This window comes from Typopeltis vanoorti, chromosome 11 (assembly GCF_054136105.1).
Source record: "Typopeltis vanoorti isolate ZY-2024b chromosome 11, IOZ_Tvanoo_1.0, whole genome shotgun sequence".
NCBI lineage: Eukaryota > Metazoa > Arthropoda > Arachnida > Uropygi > Thelyphonidae > Typopeltis > Typopeltis vanoorti.
Window position 1 is genome coordinate 46,944,807 of NC_143559.1, and position 17,737 is coordinate 46,962,543.

General features: G+C 33.6%; 1 protein-coding gene across 1 annotated transcript in view; it reads left to right on the plus strand.

The window, feature by feature from the left end:
* Positions 1-17,737, plus strand: part of LOC150101526 (cytochrome P450 2J1-like) — a 41,758-nt gene that overhangs the window by 21,043 nt on the left and 2,978 nt on the right. The window contains exons 7-13 of the mRNA XM_090400828.1: positions 560-809; positions 3,778-3,905; positions 8,880-8,986; positions 10,000-10,292; positions 10,722-10,837; positions 13,519-13,774; positions 14,127-14,314. Coding sequence (XP_090256954.1) covers positions 560-809; positions 3,778-3,905; positions 8,880-8,986; positions 10,000-10,292; positions 10,722-10,837; positions 13,519-13,774; positions 14,127-14,314 — 1,338 coding nt within the window. The remainder of the gene's footprint in view (positions 1-559; positions 810-3,777; positions 3,906-8,879; positions 8,987-9,999; positions 10,293-10,721; positions 10,838-13,518; positions 13,775-14,126; positions 14,315-17,737) is intronic.

The window sequence follows — 17,737 nt, forward strand, 5'->3', positions numbered from 1 at the left end:
AGAAATATCTGTTAAATATTAAATAAAGTGGCTTATTCAATCAGAGATTTATTATTTTTTATATGATCTCCCACACATATGTTACTAATTATGTTGGAAACCTATAATACATTAGTAGAGTGGGGTAAGAATTTGTTTTTAATTTCATTTTTAAAAGGATGTTTTTCAGAATAATAATATGGGAATTTGATGTTAATAGCGTTTGCATTTATATTAATGATTAATCTAGACACCGTTTAGATAGGTCATTATTGCTTAAAACGTATAACGTACAAGTTGTAACTTATGTTAATACCGTATCATATTTCAACTGACACTTAACACCGTAACTCGTTTTCTTCTTTACCTAAATAATACAATTTGTTGACACTAGATGGCAGGACATAATTTACGCTTTCGCAATCGATGATTGCTGTGTACGGTAGATGTTTTTAATTCTAGTATCATGAACGTGTATTAGCTAGCATGAAACGTAAAATGCGTGTTCAGTTCCAAATCTTAAAGAAATGAAAGGGTGAACAAATCATTTAATTTATTTAGAGAAAGAGGAAATAACCTTTCCGATATCTGAATAAAAGAAAAATGTATAACTGTTTTATACATTTTATAGAAAAGTATTTTACACCAGGTACAATTAGCGTATTTGTGGTTGTGTTCTGTGCGTGTCTTTTCTTTCCTCGTGTATATCGCAGACGAAAACTACCACCTGGTCCTTATGGATTACCGATATTAGGATATTTTCCATTTCTTAAACGAAATGCGGAATTTCAACTGATAAAACTTGCTGAAAAATATGGCAAAGTATTCGGGTAAGTGATTAGCTTTTAATAAGCTGATTGATTGAATAACATAAAAGTAAAATGTCAAACCTTTTCTCGATATCCTAATGAATGCAAACAAAGTTGGTTATTCAATTGATCTTCTAGTAATGATATAATTGAGTATAAACAAATGGAAGAACATAAACATGTGAAAGTTGAATTCTTTTGAAGTCTCCAACCTTCATCCCCCATCCACAGATGTCGCAAACGTGGATTCCGCTTATTCATTTATTTACGTATTTTCTTCCAGAGATCATGTGAATATCGCAATGGTTTACACAATCACATTCTCAATCATAGTTTAGATATTGCTTGTCATATAAGTCATGCTATAACTTAACAGCAGGCGAATGATGTAGTATATTTTACTCTAGTCTTCTTTCACTATCGGAAAAGTGTGTATTAACTGCAGTAGCGTCATCTGGCGGTCATCTGTGGAAAATTTTATCACATCTCTGAAAAAGTTACTATATGGTAGCAGAGTGAGATAGTTGCACAATAACGACAGGCAATGATTTAATCTGTGCGTGACACTTGCGATTTTATAGTATGCCGTTCAGTACAACATTAGTATTTAAGATGATCCTAATAGTCAGAATAGACATTTTACTGTCAAAATCTGAAGACATGAAGTGAACATGAAACTCATTGGTGGCACTATCATGGTGTCAGATGGGATTCAATACATCGACAAGGCAAAGTTAATGCAATGTATGCTTCAATGAAATCAGATGAATCAAAATAATACATTGATGGATAATTACACTGCTGCAGCCTTGAAGTATATCTAGTCATTATTAAAGATGATATATGTTACTAATTTAAACAGATCGGTTGAAAAGACAGGTTTGAACCCAGTCTAGGAGAGAACTTTTATAAGTATTTTTCAACAGCAGGCGCTTTAGATGGTCTCATACGAAGACAGCATGAGAATATACATAGCAGACTTACTACACTAACTTACATACGTACACGTAAGTCAACATCATCGAAAATTTTAGCTAGTGAATGACATAACGTAATATATTATTCTCAGCAGAAAACAGCTAGTATGTTTCAATAAGCTGCCTGGGAATTCTTATTACATTATTTTAGTCTTCTAACACCTGTTATACAATTACTTGTTAACTGTGCGTGACCCATGGAGCTTGTCTACTTTTCAGGAGAATAGAATAGAATTATTCTCAAAGAATTATTCTCTTTGATTAATGGGATTCTGTTCTTTTCTGGTCTGGAATTTTTGTATTTTACCAGAGGAAAATAGCATAACTGATAATCTGATTAACACAGGGTTTTGACGAAAGAATATGATATTTTGAAAGCAAATATTTATTAAAATTGAGTTGCAGTAGTAGCAAATATTATGACTAGCATTTACGTTTGGAGTGTAATTTTTGTATTATTATTTATGACTTCAGTATACAGGGTGTCCCATAAGTTCCTAAACATTTTAGTAATTCAATAAAATTAGAAAAATTGTTATATTAAAGTAAGGTTTGCACGAAAGTGAATCCCAAGGAGGGGGATTTTTTTCGGCGGGGAGAAAAAAATTTCTACAAATTCTCATCAATAGAGGGAGCTGTAACCCACGCATTATTTGCAAATAAGTGCAAATTAGAGTTCTATAAAACGCAGGATGTACTGCTGACGGCTCATAATGAATGCGTACCAATTCCCAGTCACTGTGGGCGAACGGAACTGTTTTTGTGAAAAGAAAATTTTGTTGGTGTGATGCTTACTTTGGTGGCGTGAAGATTACGCACCATGAAGGATGTGGAATACACACGTTTTTGCTATGCCTGTGATTTTTGTAGCTTCCCGTGCACTTCTTACACCGCTTATTGATTGTGCCGCTAGGGCATTCATTTGCGATACTACAACGCTGTACGGGCTTTGGATAACACTGGTCTGCATGTTCGAGGGCGATCTGACAATAAAGTAAACCCTGCGTTTTATAGAATTTTCATTTGCACGTATCTGCAAATGATGCATGTGTTACAGCGCCCTCTGTTGGTGAAAATTGAAGTAAATTTTTTCTCCTGTCCAAAAAAAAATCCCCCTTCTTGCGATTCACTTTCGTACAAACCGCACTCTAATATATTAATTTTTATATTTTTTTATGAATTATTGAAATGTCTAGGAATTTATCGGCCACCCTGTAAATTAGATGTGGCTCTGAAAATATCCATCCTGGAAATATTATTCTCTTATTATGTGTGCTGTACTGTTTCTGGCACAAGTCTGGCTGGAAACAAAATTTAAAAGATCAAATTTGGGCTGCCCTAACATATCCTGTTTGATCTTTTACGTTTCTTTTTTTATGCGAATTACACATTTGAAACGTTGTAATCCTGTAATAATATTAGTATTAGTATCGTGGGGTGATCGAAGGCTAAAGAGAAAACCTATCTACAAATCAAGCATGGAACTTTTTCAGGCAACAGATAATAAGCAGGATGATAATCTCCTATTTCTAATAAGCACGTTCATTTTTACAAAAACGAGGATGCTCGGGTATGATTGTCTCTATAGTGCTATTAATGATTACCAGAACATCAACAGAAGTGTAATAAAAGTAGCAGAGGTGTAATATGGGTTCCAGAACTGGTCTCACAACTGCCTCAAATGTAATAAAACACATATATGTTATCGACAGTTCGTTACTCTTAAAGGAAAAGTAACGCACGTTTTCGATAAATATCAGATAATTTTCGGAAAGCTTTTAAACATTTTCAGTACAGAAATCAGGCCATTATCATATTATGCAGAATATTTTTAGCTTTGTTTGTTCTTAGTAAATTTAACACACTTAAAAAATAACAATAGATATATAATGTAAGCATCATTTTTTATTATAAATAAATCTCGTAGAAATAATTTGCAGTTAATTTAGTACTACTGAATTTTTTAAAATTAAAATTAAAATTTATTTACTGATTTTTCTTTTTATTTCCAGCATGTACATTGGAACTCGTTACGTGGTTTTTGTGAATGACTTCAAGAGCACAAAAGAAGCCTTAACCAAATCAGCTTTTTTGGATAGACCAAATCCAACATCAATCAATCTGCTACCTGGAAAAACAAGTAAATTCAATAATTTATTTTATATTTTTAAAGTACTTTCCTTCATATACATCCTAAATTTGAGCATAAGGTATTATTAATCATTAAATATGAAAAGAAAATGGATATAGTTTATTATTATGGAATAGTTATTGCTATTTTATATACATCATAAAAAAGAAGCAGTACGTCCTTCAATGTCAACATAATAGGGAGCTGATAATTATTATGAGGTAATAAATCTCAGCCCGTATGGCAAGAATAAAGAATATTATTTTATATCAGTGCCTCTGTGTTGACTGCAGGCTTTTTTTAATAAACATAATCCTCATATTTATTGTAATTTTGCTAACTATAACAACTTTTTATAATTTAATGTTTGTTGCTTATAGACAAGATAAACCTAGTGGAGATAAAAAAAAAGGTTGTAAATTTTTCAGAAATTTTTCAAGAGAATTTTATGAAAAGAAAATAATTTTTCATACAGAGAATAGTCTTACAGACACTTTCTGGCCTATACTATTTCTATTCTGGGTCTATTTCTATGTTTCCTGAAGACTAAACAGAACAGTGCGTCTCTCCTTGTAAATAAATATTATTCTGTTATGATAGACTAGGCTTACGAGCCACTGTAGCACGAAGGTAATGAAAATGATGTTTTTTAGAAAGGCCTAGAAGACGATTCCATCGAGAATTTCAATAACCTGAAAATAACATGAATCCCCACTCCAGAAAATTCAAGTTTTTTGACAGGCACGTCAGATAAATAATAACGAACACAGATTTAACAATAGAAGACCTATTGCAATAAAAGCAAATACATCATTTTCCATTTCACATAAGGAGGTTTGTATGACATATTATGAACCACAGCGACACAGAAAAGCCTGAAAACAAGATTTAGGTATCAATCAACAGTACAAAAAACTTAAAATCCTTATAAGGACTGGCTTAAAGGGGCGAATAAAGAATGTTTTTCATCTTCCCCGTTATCTGTAGAGGACAGTGTAGGGATAAGGTGTTATTGGGCTATTAAAGCTCTGATCATGGCAGGAGGGTAACAGCACTAGCAAGCCTCAGTTAGCACTTCATTGGTTACAGCATTGCCATCCATTACCCTCAAAGGATATTAATCATCACAGCCAGTACACAAACTTATTTTTTCATCTTATCCTTATAAGGACTGGCTTAAAGGGGAGAAGCAAGAATGTTTTTCATCTTCCCAGTTATCTGTAGAGGACAGTGTAGGGATAAGGTGTTATTGAGCTATTAAAGCTCTGATCATGGTAGGAGGGTAACAGCAATAGCCGGGCCTCAGTTAGAACTTCACTGGCTACAGCATTGCCATCCATTACTCTCCAAGGGTATATTGGATTGAATGAATGAATCAATCACGGCATCTCACGGTCGATTGATTCCCAATCACTTTCATTCCTTATAGTCCTTATAAGAACTGGCTTAAAGGGGCGAAGCAAGAATGCTTTTCATCTTCCCCGTTATCTGTAGAGGACAGTGTAGGGATAAGGTGTTTTTGAGCATTTAATAAAGCTCTGATCATGGCAGGAGGGTAACAGCAATAGCCGAGCCTCAGTTAGAACTTCATTGGCTAAGGCATTGCCATCCATTACCCTCCAAGGGTATTGGATTGAATGTATCAATCCTCTTTATATATCCTTATATAAGGACTGGCTTAAAGGGGCGAAGCAAGAATGCTTTTCATATTCCCCGTTATCTGTAGAGGACAGTGTAGGGATAAGGTGTTATTGAGCTATTAAAGCTCTGATCATGGCAGGAGGGTAATAACAGCAATAGCCGAGCCTCAGTTAGAACTTCATTGGCTACAGCATTGCCATCCATTACCCTCCAAGGGTATTGGATTGAATGAATCAATCACCGACTATGTAAGTAAAGGTGAAATCTCAAAAATACGGACGATCTCTAGGCCACTCCATAGTGGGCGAAAGACCGTCCTAATCTCAGCATTGGTTCCACTCAGTGACGGGCTCCCCGACCACTGAGCAGAACCGCTCAAATTCCGAGGAAAATAATTCACCGACAAAGCCCCTCAGCGGGCCGTGCCGGAGAACAGTCTCCCCGGAGACTCAAAGTGCTCCCTTAAGGCAAAAACTTTAAGCGAGCGAACTCAAAAACTCATCGCCCAAGTGGGTAACAGCAACAGCCGAACCTCAGTTAAACTTCATTGGTACAGCTTTGCGTTGCTATCCATCACCCCCAAGGGCATTAATGAATCAATCACCGACTATGTAAGTAAAGGTGAAATCTCAAAAATACGGACGATCTCTAGGCCACTCCATAGTGGGCGAAAGACCGTCCTAATCTCAGCGTTGGTTCCACTCAGTGACGGGCTCCCCGACCACTGAGCAGAACCGCTCAAATTCCGAGGAAAATAATTCACCGACAAAGCCCCTCAGCAGGCCGTGCCGGAGAACACCTTCCCCGGAGACTCAAAGTGCTCCCTTAAGGCAAAAACCTTAAGAGAGCGAACTCAAAAACTCATCGCCCAAGTGGGTAAGAGCAACAGCCGAACCTCAGTTAAACTTCATTGGTACAGCTTTGCGTTGCTATCCATCACCCCCAAGGGCATTAATGCATTAATGAATCAATCACCGACTATGTAAGTAAAGGTGAAATCTCAAAAATACGGACGATCTCTAGGCCACTCCATAGTGGGCGAAAGACCGTCCTAATCTCAGCGTTGGTTCCACTCAGTGACGGGCTCCCCGACCACTGAGCAGAACCGCTCAAATTCCGAGGAAAATAATTCACCGACAAAGCCCCTCAGCGGGCCGTGCCGGAGAACACCTTCCCCGGAGACTCAAAGTGCTCCCTTAAGGCAAAAACCCCAAGAGAGCGAACTCAAAAACTCATCGCCCAAGTGGGTAAGAGCAATAGCCGAACCTCAGTTAAACTTCATTGGTACAGCTTTGCGTTGCTATCCATCACCCCCAAGGGCATTAATGAATCAATCACCGCATCTCACGGTCGATTGATTCTTCACTCATCAATCCTCTTTTCGTTTACCATGTAATATATATTTAAATATAATATTATAATTTTAGAGGTGTCTGGAATATATGCATAAAATATTTTAAATACTTGATAATATATTAATAAATCTCTAAATTTCATATAATATTATAGTTTAAATAATATTTTATAGAACTTCATTCCATTATGACAAACTAATGTATATACAGTACATATAAATGCGAGCGATTTCATAAATATATTTATTTAGGATGAAAATTAACAGGATAGTGATTCTTAAGATGCTAATGCTAGGAATGAAAAATTAAATTGTATATATGGAATTGCAGACAAAAGCATTTAAATTTCAACCAGTATCACATTTTAATTGACTTTTGCGAATCTATCATTTAATTAAGGATTTTTAGAAATGTATATCACTACCATGCATATCAACAAGTAGTTACGCCTGTTATGATCTGTTTCGGCCTCAGAAGTGATCTGTAAATCTCATCAATGGTCTCCTTTTTCCTGATGATATAAAATGAAGAATTGATCTTTCTTCGTGATCTTTTAAATACCATTGTATTTATATTTCTTTATTTTCTTTATTATTGGTTCTACTCTACAACTATTCAAATAGAATATATTTTGCTGTTTCTCTCATGACTTTTATGAATATATTTTTATTAAAGGTTTATTAATCTTTACTTATCGTTTTGTTTTATTGTTCAACATTTACTTTTTCACAGAGGCTTTGGGAATCTACCAGATTTGGTTTAAACACACAGAATTTAATATACTTGTTATTTTGAGATGTTTCGCAATTTTAATTTTTTCCCCTTTTTCATCTTTATATGACATCATTATAAAATTGTTTCATTTATTACTACTTTACTTTTATTTGGATTTTGATCCTTAAAAGCCTTTGTTTTTATTTTTATTTATTTATTTATTTATTTTTGATAAGGTTATCATTCTGAACTCTTCAGCTATTTCCTTCAGATTGAGAATTCTAAAGATTATCTTCATAAACTATAATTGTCATCATTGATAATCGTTACCAGCGAAAAGTAGTGTGTTTAAATTCACAAATGTGTGTGTGTGTGTGTGTGTGTGTGTGTGTGTGTGTGTGTGTGTGTGTGTGTGTGTGTGTGTGTGTGTGTGTGTGTGTGTGTGTGAACTATAATGCATATTATATTTTACAAACATCATATTTTATATTACATGTTACACATTACAATATATTTTTAAAATAAAATATAATGTATAATGTATATCATGTGTATTTATTACATACTCCACCCTATTCAGCTGCGACCCGACCGTATGATAACTACACAGAGTTTGAGAAACTCTTACTTGAAGTCTTAAAACCATGATTACATTAACTAATAAAATGGAACTAGTCTGGATAAAGATCCTACTAATAAACAAACTAAACAGAAAATTCCTAACCAATGTACCACTGCATATGCGGTACACTAGTTGGCGCATGCATTGACCCAACTAAACTGTAAATATTTTAATCACATCGTTTCTTTGTTTGTTTTTTATTCATCCTGTTCTGAAAAAAATAATTTATAGACATAATAGAGACATCAACAGAAGAAATAATTGTATCTAGCTTTTTCTACCAAGGGCTGTTCTGTGTTTCGATTATTTTAGCATATTTATAATGACTTTTACATAGATGTAACAGTATCTTCGCAGTAATACAGTAGTGATCTTACTTTAGCCTTTTATGAATTTGAAGTCGACGAGAATGGGATTAATAATGATTATTTATTGTACTGATATTTTAATAGTTAGCATATGTTGGCTAACTTTCCCTGATGGTCTTTGTGTTCAACATGGTGTGGTTGTGACACGCTTGTGCTTTAGTTGGATACCAAGTGTTGGATATCAACACTGTTTCATAGCAAGTGTTTTGATGTTCTGTAGCTTTTTTAGTTTTAGCTACAAAAGTCAATGATCCGTTGTTATATATGATATTCACTTTAACAGGTTTAGGTTCTGAAAATGGTCCTGTATGGCAAGAACAGAGACGATTTGCACTTCACGTACTTCGAGATCTAGGATTCGGCAAAGGTGAAATGGAAGATCGCATAAAGGTAATTGAAGTACTTTTAGTGAATATTTCATAATCTTTCAATAAACTTAACTGAAACGTAAATTAATATAACATTTAAACATAGACAAATTAAATGTTACCGAAATTAATTAAATGATGGTTGTGGGTAATTTTAAGTGGAAGTTATGGACGTATTCTCTAGAGAATGAACAAGAAACTATTCCAAGCCAACTTCCGACTGCAGATAGTTTTGCTGCAAAACGTCTTGTATCAATAAAATAGCTATGTGAAACAGGTTAAAATCGAAGATGAACATTTGTAATAAATTAGTATATTCGAATTCGAAAATATTAATTACTGTAGATTCGAATTTCCATTGGCATTGATGCTGCGAATGTCTTTAGGCAGGAGATGAATTTCATTATTAGATGTAAGATATCACCTCACCCATTGGAGGTCTAAAGTGAGTTTTAAGAAAGTTTCCTGTTTTGTCTATAGAATAGGATTTTAAGATTATATAAGTAAAATAAATAATGATAAAAATAAGCATAAAACTTAGCTCATCCACCATACTAGCGTACAACAGGTTTGCGATCTTTCATGGACGAAAGTCATATAAACAATAAAGAAAGAATAAAGAGGAATTTCATATCAGAAACTTCGACGTCAGCTCCTGGTGCTGTGCATCAAAAATTAATTTAAAATATTAATTAAACAGAAAAATAAAAATAAACTGTGTTCGACTCTAAAACTGTGCATATGCAAATCAGCAAATGTTTTAATTTTTAATCAAATTCGTTTCAGTTATCGTTTTGAAGCAGAATGCATCGTAAGGAAGGTTGACATAGTGCACAGAATCTTAGATAACATTTTTCTCGTGGAAAACCACCCAAAAATATTACCTTTTTCAGGAATCTCAGAGTAATTATTGTTTTATATATATTTAGAGTGCATAAGTAGTTTTTGGTAATTATTGAGAATGCGATTGTTTTTTTTTTTTTTTAAAAGTATTTGTTGTGATAATTGAATTAATAAATTTTCTTTACTTTCCAGGATGAAATATGCAATCTTCTCAAGATCTTTGAAGCTTCGGAAGGGAAACCACTTGATGTAAGAATTCCCCTCCTCCATAGTGCTATCCGCAACATCACCAGTATAGTTTTCGGACGGCAACTAGAAGAAGAGAAAATGAAGAATATAAACGATATATTTGTTTTCGGGGACGATCAGGTTTTTCCTCAGTTTGATGTACCCACTTATTTTCCATGGCTGAAGCCTTTATTTGTCACTCTACTTCGTTTTTTGCCTATAGTGCAAGCTTTTGTGAAATTTGATGCATTTATTGGGTAGGTATTCCCATCCGTACTGTGCTGTGTAATACGTTGATTCAGATATATTATTTATTAAATAATTTAATTAATTATTCAGTGGCATAGAATAAGGTTAATGAATTAACAATGTGTCATTTTCATAGTAACAAATTTATTCACTGTTAATTTGTGTGTGTGTGTGTGTGTGTGTGTGTGTGTGTGTGTGTGTGTGTGTGTGTGTGTGTGTGTGTGTGTGTGTGTGTGTGTGTGTGTGTGTGTGTGTGTGTGTGTGTGTGTGTGTGTGTGTGATTTTTTCATAATATTGATAAATAGTAGAATTTTTTAAATGGACCTTTTCGATAACTTGATGTAGAAGAATAAAATTTAGGAAAATACTGCATATATATATATATGTCATGATTGTATATTCAGTTTTACGTTAATTTCCATCTTATTCTTTTGCAGAAAAGAAGTTGAACCACTTAAAAATGGTGCTGAGCCAAATAATATTTGCAGTTATATCGATGCATTTGTAGCTGAAATGAAGAAACGAAAAAATCATTCCAACACCTCTTTCACGGGTAGGTACAATATATTTTGCACATGTATCATATACGGAAGAAAAACAACCTCCATTATCCTATTACCAGTCTAGTGCAGAAAATATTTTTTTATCTTATGCAGCAGTAAATTCTTTTTATGATTTTTTTATGATATTTTTTATAATGACTCTATACCGAGAATGACAAGTTTAATGTTCACATACGACTAGTTTCGTTGAATACATCAACTTCTTCAGGTATCACAGGCAAAGAATTAAATAAAAAATAACAGAGACATGATAAAATACATTAATAGATCTAGTATAAAACACACAAGTACATTTACATTTAAAATAGAGGAATGCGTGCTTGAGTTCCAACTGAAGTTGACTACGTGCGTGAGCTGGCATGAGTGCGCGAGTATTGGATAGTAGTAACGTGTGCGTCAGAGATATTGTAGCCAAGGCTGTTGTTAATATGACATGAATCAAGCGATATTTCTCTAGATTCAATTATTTTTCTTTCAAGTTCATCATAGCACACATGGATATTACAAGTTAGTGGCCAGTCTACGAGGTGTTGGCGGCCCTCATCCGAGTTGATAGAGAAGAGAACGTGGCTAGAGAGAGCGCTGGCCCTGGTTCTGTTATAGGAAATGTTTCTTTGGTGTTTCTTCCAAAGAGAATATGTATATTCTCTTTGGAAAATTCAATTAAATTCAAATATAACCGGAAAATTCATTCAGATATAATGCGGAATTCTTGTATATCAAGAAAAACTTCTTTATTTATTAATAAATTTGTTAATTATTTATTTATGTTGACAAAATGATAATAGGGAATATATATACTGTGTAGTCAGATGGATCTGGATTCTTCAATAAGATGGTTCGAAGGGAATATCCAAAAGAATTGCGTGTGGTCCCCTGTCCACTTAATTCTTCTGATCAGAATCCCATCGAATATTCATGGGATCATATGAAACTCCGTCTGGCTGGTCGACGCCACTGCCTCGTTCGGTTTCTTTTAATATAAAACTGGTGAATGGGCCACATATAAGATTGTCCCTGCTAAGAATAATACTCTTATATTCAGTTCCCGTTGTGGGATACTGAAATGAAAAAAAAAATAAAAATAAATAATAATAATAAATAAATAAATAAACACAAAATCCAACGGCAAACTACTTTATATGAATTTGAAAAGGGGCTTTACGTGAAAGTCCCACATACAAATTACAGTACAGTGATCTAAAATATATACATATTGAAACGGCAGTACATTTCATAGCACTTGACACATAGATCAAGGGTCGGCAACTGGCGACCCAAACGTGTATTTTTGGCGACCCATAAAAGGTTGACCATACTTACATGCCATGTGGCCTGCATGTTTAATTATTTAAATAATACATTTTTATTAAAAATGTATTATTAATAAATATCTTATTAAAAACAATTTTATACCTGTACTTTGATATCGTCGTGCAACTTGGCGCGAGTCAACCATGTGAGTCATCATGAGTAGGGATAACAAATGCGACTACTTCAGACGACAACTGAGATTTTGTCGCACTTTTGGAGCCGCGTTTCGTGGTCCGTCTTTTAATATAATTCAATAACATCAACTATTATTTTCAGATATATAGTTGTTAAAAATAATTTCCAAAAAATGTTTCAAGAAAATGTAAAATTACAGATGAAGGAAAATTAATGATGCTGTTATGAAAACATAAGTGTTGATGTTATGAAAGAATATAATATCAGACATCATTACGAGATTCAACATGAAAGCCAATACAAAGATTCGAACTGTGAACTTTGAAAAAATCAAATTAATAAATTACCCCTGACATAGATAGCACTTAAACACATAGATGCTAAATAAACAATACGTTCTTAAATCTTAAAACAACTGGGAGATGGACTGCGTCCTTGCCTCTTGATCCCGTCATCTGAATGAAGAAAATCTATGTGGATGAGGTGTTATTGAGCTAAAGCTCTAATCATGGCTGGGTAACGACAATAGCCGAGCCTCAGTTAAAGCGTCATTGGCTACATCATTGCCATGCGTTACCCTGGAAGTCCTAAAAAGGACTTTTATTTAAGATCTAAACAATATCACAATGAAAATAAACATAATATATATTTCTGCACATAAAAATAAATGGTGTATTAAAATTTTATTAATAAAATTACAGAATAAAAACAAAATCACAAAATTTTTATTATTTAGATAAAATTTTATTGTGTATAAAAATTAGGTTTAGTGATTTTAAATATTTATTTAATATAATCTGTGTTGTAACTTGACTCAATTTACACATAACATTTATATAACTGTACTACGTTAAAGATGTTATTTTAATGCAATGGTATGGCAATAAGGCGAGAAATAAAAACCAATCTGAGGAACTATTTTAAATTCAATATGCCAGAACACAATACTTGCGTAAATGAAAACAAACGTTTCCAGCATAATCTGAAAACGTTCCTTGTAAAGTTTAGTTTAGATATCAGAAACAAATATAAATTCCTTGATGTACCTACAGGATTTGTTTATTTATGGTTCTACTGATATCAAAATATTCTTATAATTTTAAAATATTATATATAATCCTTTCTATAACCGAAAATTCATTGAGATATAACTCAAAATTCTTGTATATCAAGAAAAACCTCTTTATTTATTAATAAATTTGTTAATTATTTATTTATGTAGAAAAAATGCTAACAGGGAATGTAACCGGACTGTTTGGTGCCGGAAGTGATACCACAGCTTCAACAGTTACGTGGGCTCTTTTAATTATGGCAGCATACCCTGATATACAACGACGTGTCCAGACTGAAATAGATGAAATTGTAGGCAAAGAAAGGATGCCGTCATGGAGTGACCGTCTTCATCTTCCTTACACCCAAGCTGTAATATATGAAGTGTTTAGATGGAAGGCAATGTTTCCTCTGAACTTGCAGAGATCGTATGTATATTTGTTATACTTGTACGTTTGTACCTTTTATGTATGCATATTTTTAATAAACCGAAAGAAATAATTAAAAAAACCTGAAAGGAATTCTTTAGAAATTATATATTTGATTCTATTACATAGTACAGAGACATCATAAATTATTATGATGTCTCTGTACACAGAAATGAATCTTGAGGTTTACAGTGATTGCACTGTTTTCTAATGGTTCAAATTTATTCTTTAAATTATCTGTTGTTGTCAGCGTAATTATAAAAATGAATGTGTTACATGTTTTAGGGGTTGTATTTTTTGTTTTAACAAGCAATTTGGTGTGTTTTATAATTTTTATTACGTTATTTTCTAGAGCATCGGAAGACACCACAATAGGAAATTACGATATTCCTAAAGGCACTATAGTTATTGCTAACTTTTGGGCTGTACATAACGACCCACAGTACTGGGACAAACCCGAAACGTTCATTCCCGAAAGATTTTTGTCATCTGATGGAAAAAAGGTCAACAAACCAGAAAACCTTCTTCCCTTTTCAATAGGTAAGTCCAAGATTTCTATTACAATAGCATTGAAATTATTGAATTATGTTTGCCATTTTCGATAATTTTAATAACTTTTTAAATATTATTTTTTTTCTATGCTCTGATTCATTAAATTTTGACGTTTGTAGGGAATTTTTTAGTTTTCAAAAGATTTCTCACTCATTTAATGTAGCCTGCTGCATTTTGAACTTTCTCAGAGTACTCTGATTGGGCAGATCGGAATAAATTTCTGACCTTTGCTAAACGTAATACAGTATGTAAATATTTAGGACAAATATCTAAAATGCTGATGGAGGAATTTCCACAATTAAGAGGGGAATTAATAATGCCTCTTTTATAAGTCACCGTATCTTCTTCTTCTTCTCTTCCGTCTAAGAGGTTGAGTCTTCTCTTGAGCAGGATCTTCCAGTCTTCTCTATTCCTTGCTGTTCGAAAAAGTTCCTTATATGTTCTGCAACCCGAGATGTTCTTTATTAATTTCAGCCAGGTAATTCTTGGTCTTCCTGGTCTTCTTTTTTCAGTTGGAAAAGTATTGATTAGGATGTTAGGAAGTCCGTGTGCGTCCATGCGTACAGTGTATCCAAACCATCTCAGTTGTTGTTTTCTAATTTTTTCTATTATTGTCTTTTTATACAATAGTTCTTGTCTGACTGTGATGTTTGTTTTCTTTTCTATCCAACTTGTTCTATTTATTTTTCTTAAGCATTTCATTTCAAATCCAGCAGTTTTTTCTCCTCTCTTTTTTTAAACTGTCCACGCTTCTGCTCCATAGATGACTGTTGGTATAATTATTGCTTCATATAATTTGATTTTGGCTTGCTTAGATATCTTGTTTGTTTTCCAGATTTTCAGTAATTTTCCCATGGTGGTCCATCCTATCGCTATTCTGTGTTTGATTGCTTTCAGTTCATCTATTGTTTCTGTTAGTTTTGATCCAAGGTATATAATGTTGTCTACTTGTTCTATTTGTTCTCCGTTTAGGGTGGCTGAGATGGTAGTTCTGTTCCTCCCTATTTTCATCACTTTTGTCTTTTCTATATTTATTGTCATGTCATATGTTTTACAGATTTCGTTTAGCTTGTTGATCAACTTTTGTAGTTCATTTGGGGTTCTTGCAAGAAGGACGAGATCATCTGCATATTTGATATTATTTATGTTTAAACCATTGACATTGATTCCAGGCTCATTGTCTATTGCCTTCTTTACAACTTCTTCTAGATATATGTTGAATAGGCATGGGGATAATGGGCATCCTTGCATTACTCCTTTTTGGATCTCTATGGGTTCTGTTGTGAGTGTGTCCTTTTTAATTATTGCATTTGTCTTAGAGTAATATTTTATCAGAAACTGTAGTATATATTTTTCTATTGATTTTTCTAGTAGAATTTTAAGGATTCCTCTGTTGATGTTATCGAAAGCTTGTTTAAAGTCCACAAAACAACAATATAGTTCTTTATGGTCTTTCCAACTGAGCTCTGCTAGTTGGTGCAATGTGAAAATTTGGTCTATTGTTGAATAGTTTCCTCGGAAACCAGCTTGTTCTATGGCTATCATTTCTTCATAGGTGTTTTTTTAATCTATTTTGTATAATTCTTATGAATATTTTATAGGTGTGAAGGAGTAAATTGAATGGTCTGTAATTCCTGCAGTCTCTTTTGTCTCCTTTCTTGTATATTGGGATGATCTTTCCAGTTCTCCAGTCATCTGGGGTCTCTCCTGTTTGTAGTATTTTATTTTATTAGTATTTTATTGAATAGGGTTGTTAAATATTCTATTGATATGCTGCCTCCATATGACCACAGTTCAGTAGGGATAGTATCAATGCCTGGTGCTTTATTGTTTTTCATCTGTTTTATTGCATATCTAACTTCTTCTTGTAAAATTTTTGGGTGATCATTATTTTCTTCTATTGTTGGCATTGTAGTTTTGTTTCCTTGGTGGAAGATAGTCTTAAAATGGTTTGACCAGATTTTTCTTATATATTCAATATTCCCGGTTTCAGTCATCTTGTTGTTCATCATTGTTACTGCTTTTTCTGAGAATTCCTTTGTAATTTCTCTTACAGTATCATGGAAGACTTTTAGGTTGTTTTGTTGGTATGCTTCTTAGCTTTTTCTTCTAACCATTTTTCTTTGGCTTTTTTGCATAGGTTATCAACTTTATTTTTCAGTGCTCTGTATTTTTCTCTATTCTCTTCATTGTTTTGTTGGTTCACAAGTATCTTGGCCTCTCTTTTCTCTTCTATGGTAGCTATGATTTCTTGGGTTATCCACTGTTTGTTTATTTTGGGTTTGGAACCTAGAGTGTCTTTTGCAATTGCTAACACTGTTTCTTTTCCTTCTTCTCAGTATTTTCCGCTATTCTGGAAGGTGGAGGGTTTTAATTTCAAGCACATTTGTTCTAAAAATCGACTTCTGATTGAGCTATCTTTTAGTTTTGAAAGTTGATGTTTTCTTCTTCTCTGATATTATTTTTCCTGTTGAATTTTATCTTCACTTTGGCAGTTAATATTTCGTGGTCAGTGTCACAATCAAAACTTCTTAATGTTCGTACATTGTTCACTGATATTTTCCATTGTTTGTTTATGATGATATAGTCTGTGCAGTTCTTTATATTACCATCTGGGGATGTCCATGTATATTTATTATTAGGGCGTTGATAGAACAATGTGTTTGTAATCATTACATCGTTTGCTTTACAGAAGTGGAGTAATTGTTCTCATCTGTCGTTAAGCTCTCCGTATCCAAATTTATCCATCACATCTTTTTTGTCTGCTGTGAACTGTCCTATTTTAGCATTAAAATCTCCCATCACTATCATGAGTTCTCCATTTTTGGGATTATCTATTTCCTGTTGTAGTTCTTCATAGAAATTTTCTATTTCTTCCTCTGAATGGTTACTGTCTGGTGCATATATTTGGATTATTTTAATTGTTTGACCTTTTTCTTTTGCTTGAAATTTGTCTGTTATTATTCTAGGAGACACTGGGTTTATTTCAATTACTGAGTGTGTAAGTTTCTTTACAATTAATAATGCAACTCCTTCTCTTTGTATGTTATCTTTTCTTCCTGAGAAGTACAGTCTTCCTTCTGGTAAATCCATGAATCAATCTCCGCACCAATGTGTCTCTGATAAACCTAAAATACTCCATTTCAGTATTTTTAAAATTTCCTGGACTAATTGCAATTCCCCAGGTGGTTATAGTGATCTTATATTGAGGGTGGCTACATGTTTCACATCCTTGGCTGACCACATTGCTGATTTCTCACCTACTCTATATGGTCTTCGAGTAGGCGCGTCAGTTGTCCCGTACGCAGTAGCACTATCTTGGTTTGTAGACTTTCTCCTGCTCATGAAAGTTATTGGCATAATAATGTAGCCAGCTTGCCATGCCTCTGCTACATCCTTTCGTCCACAGCT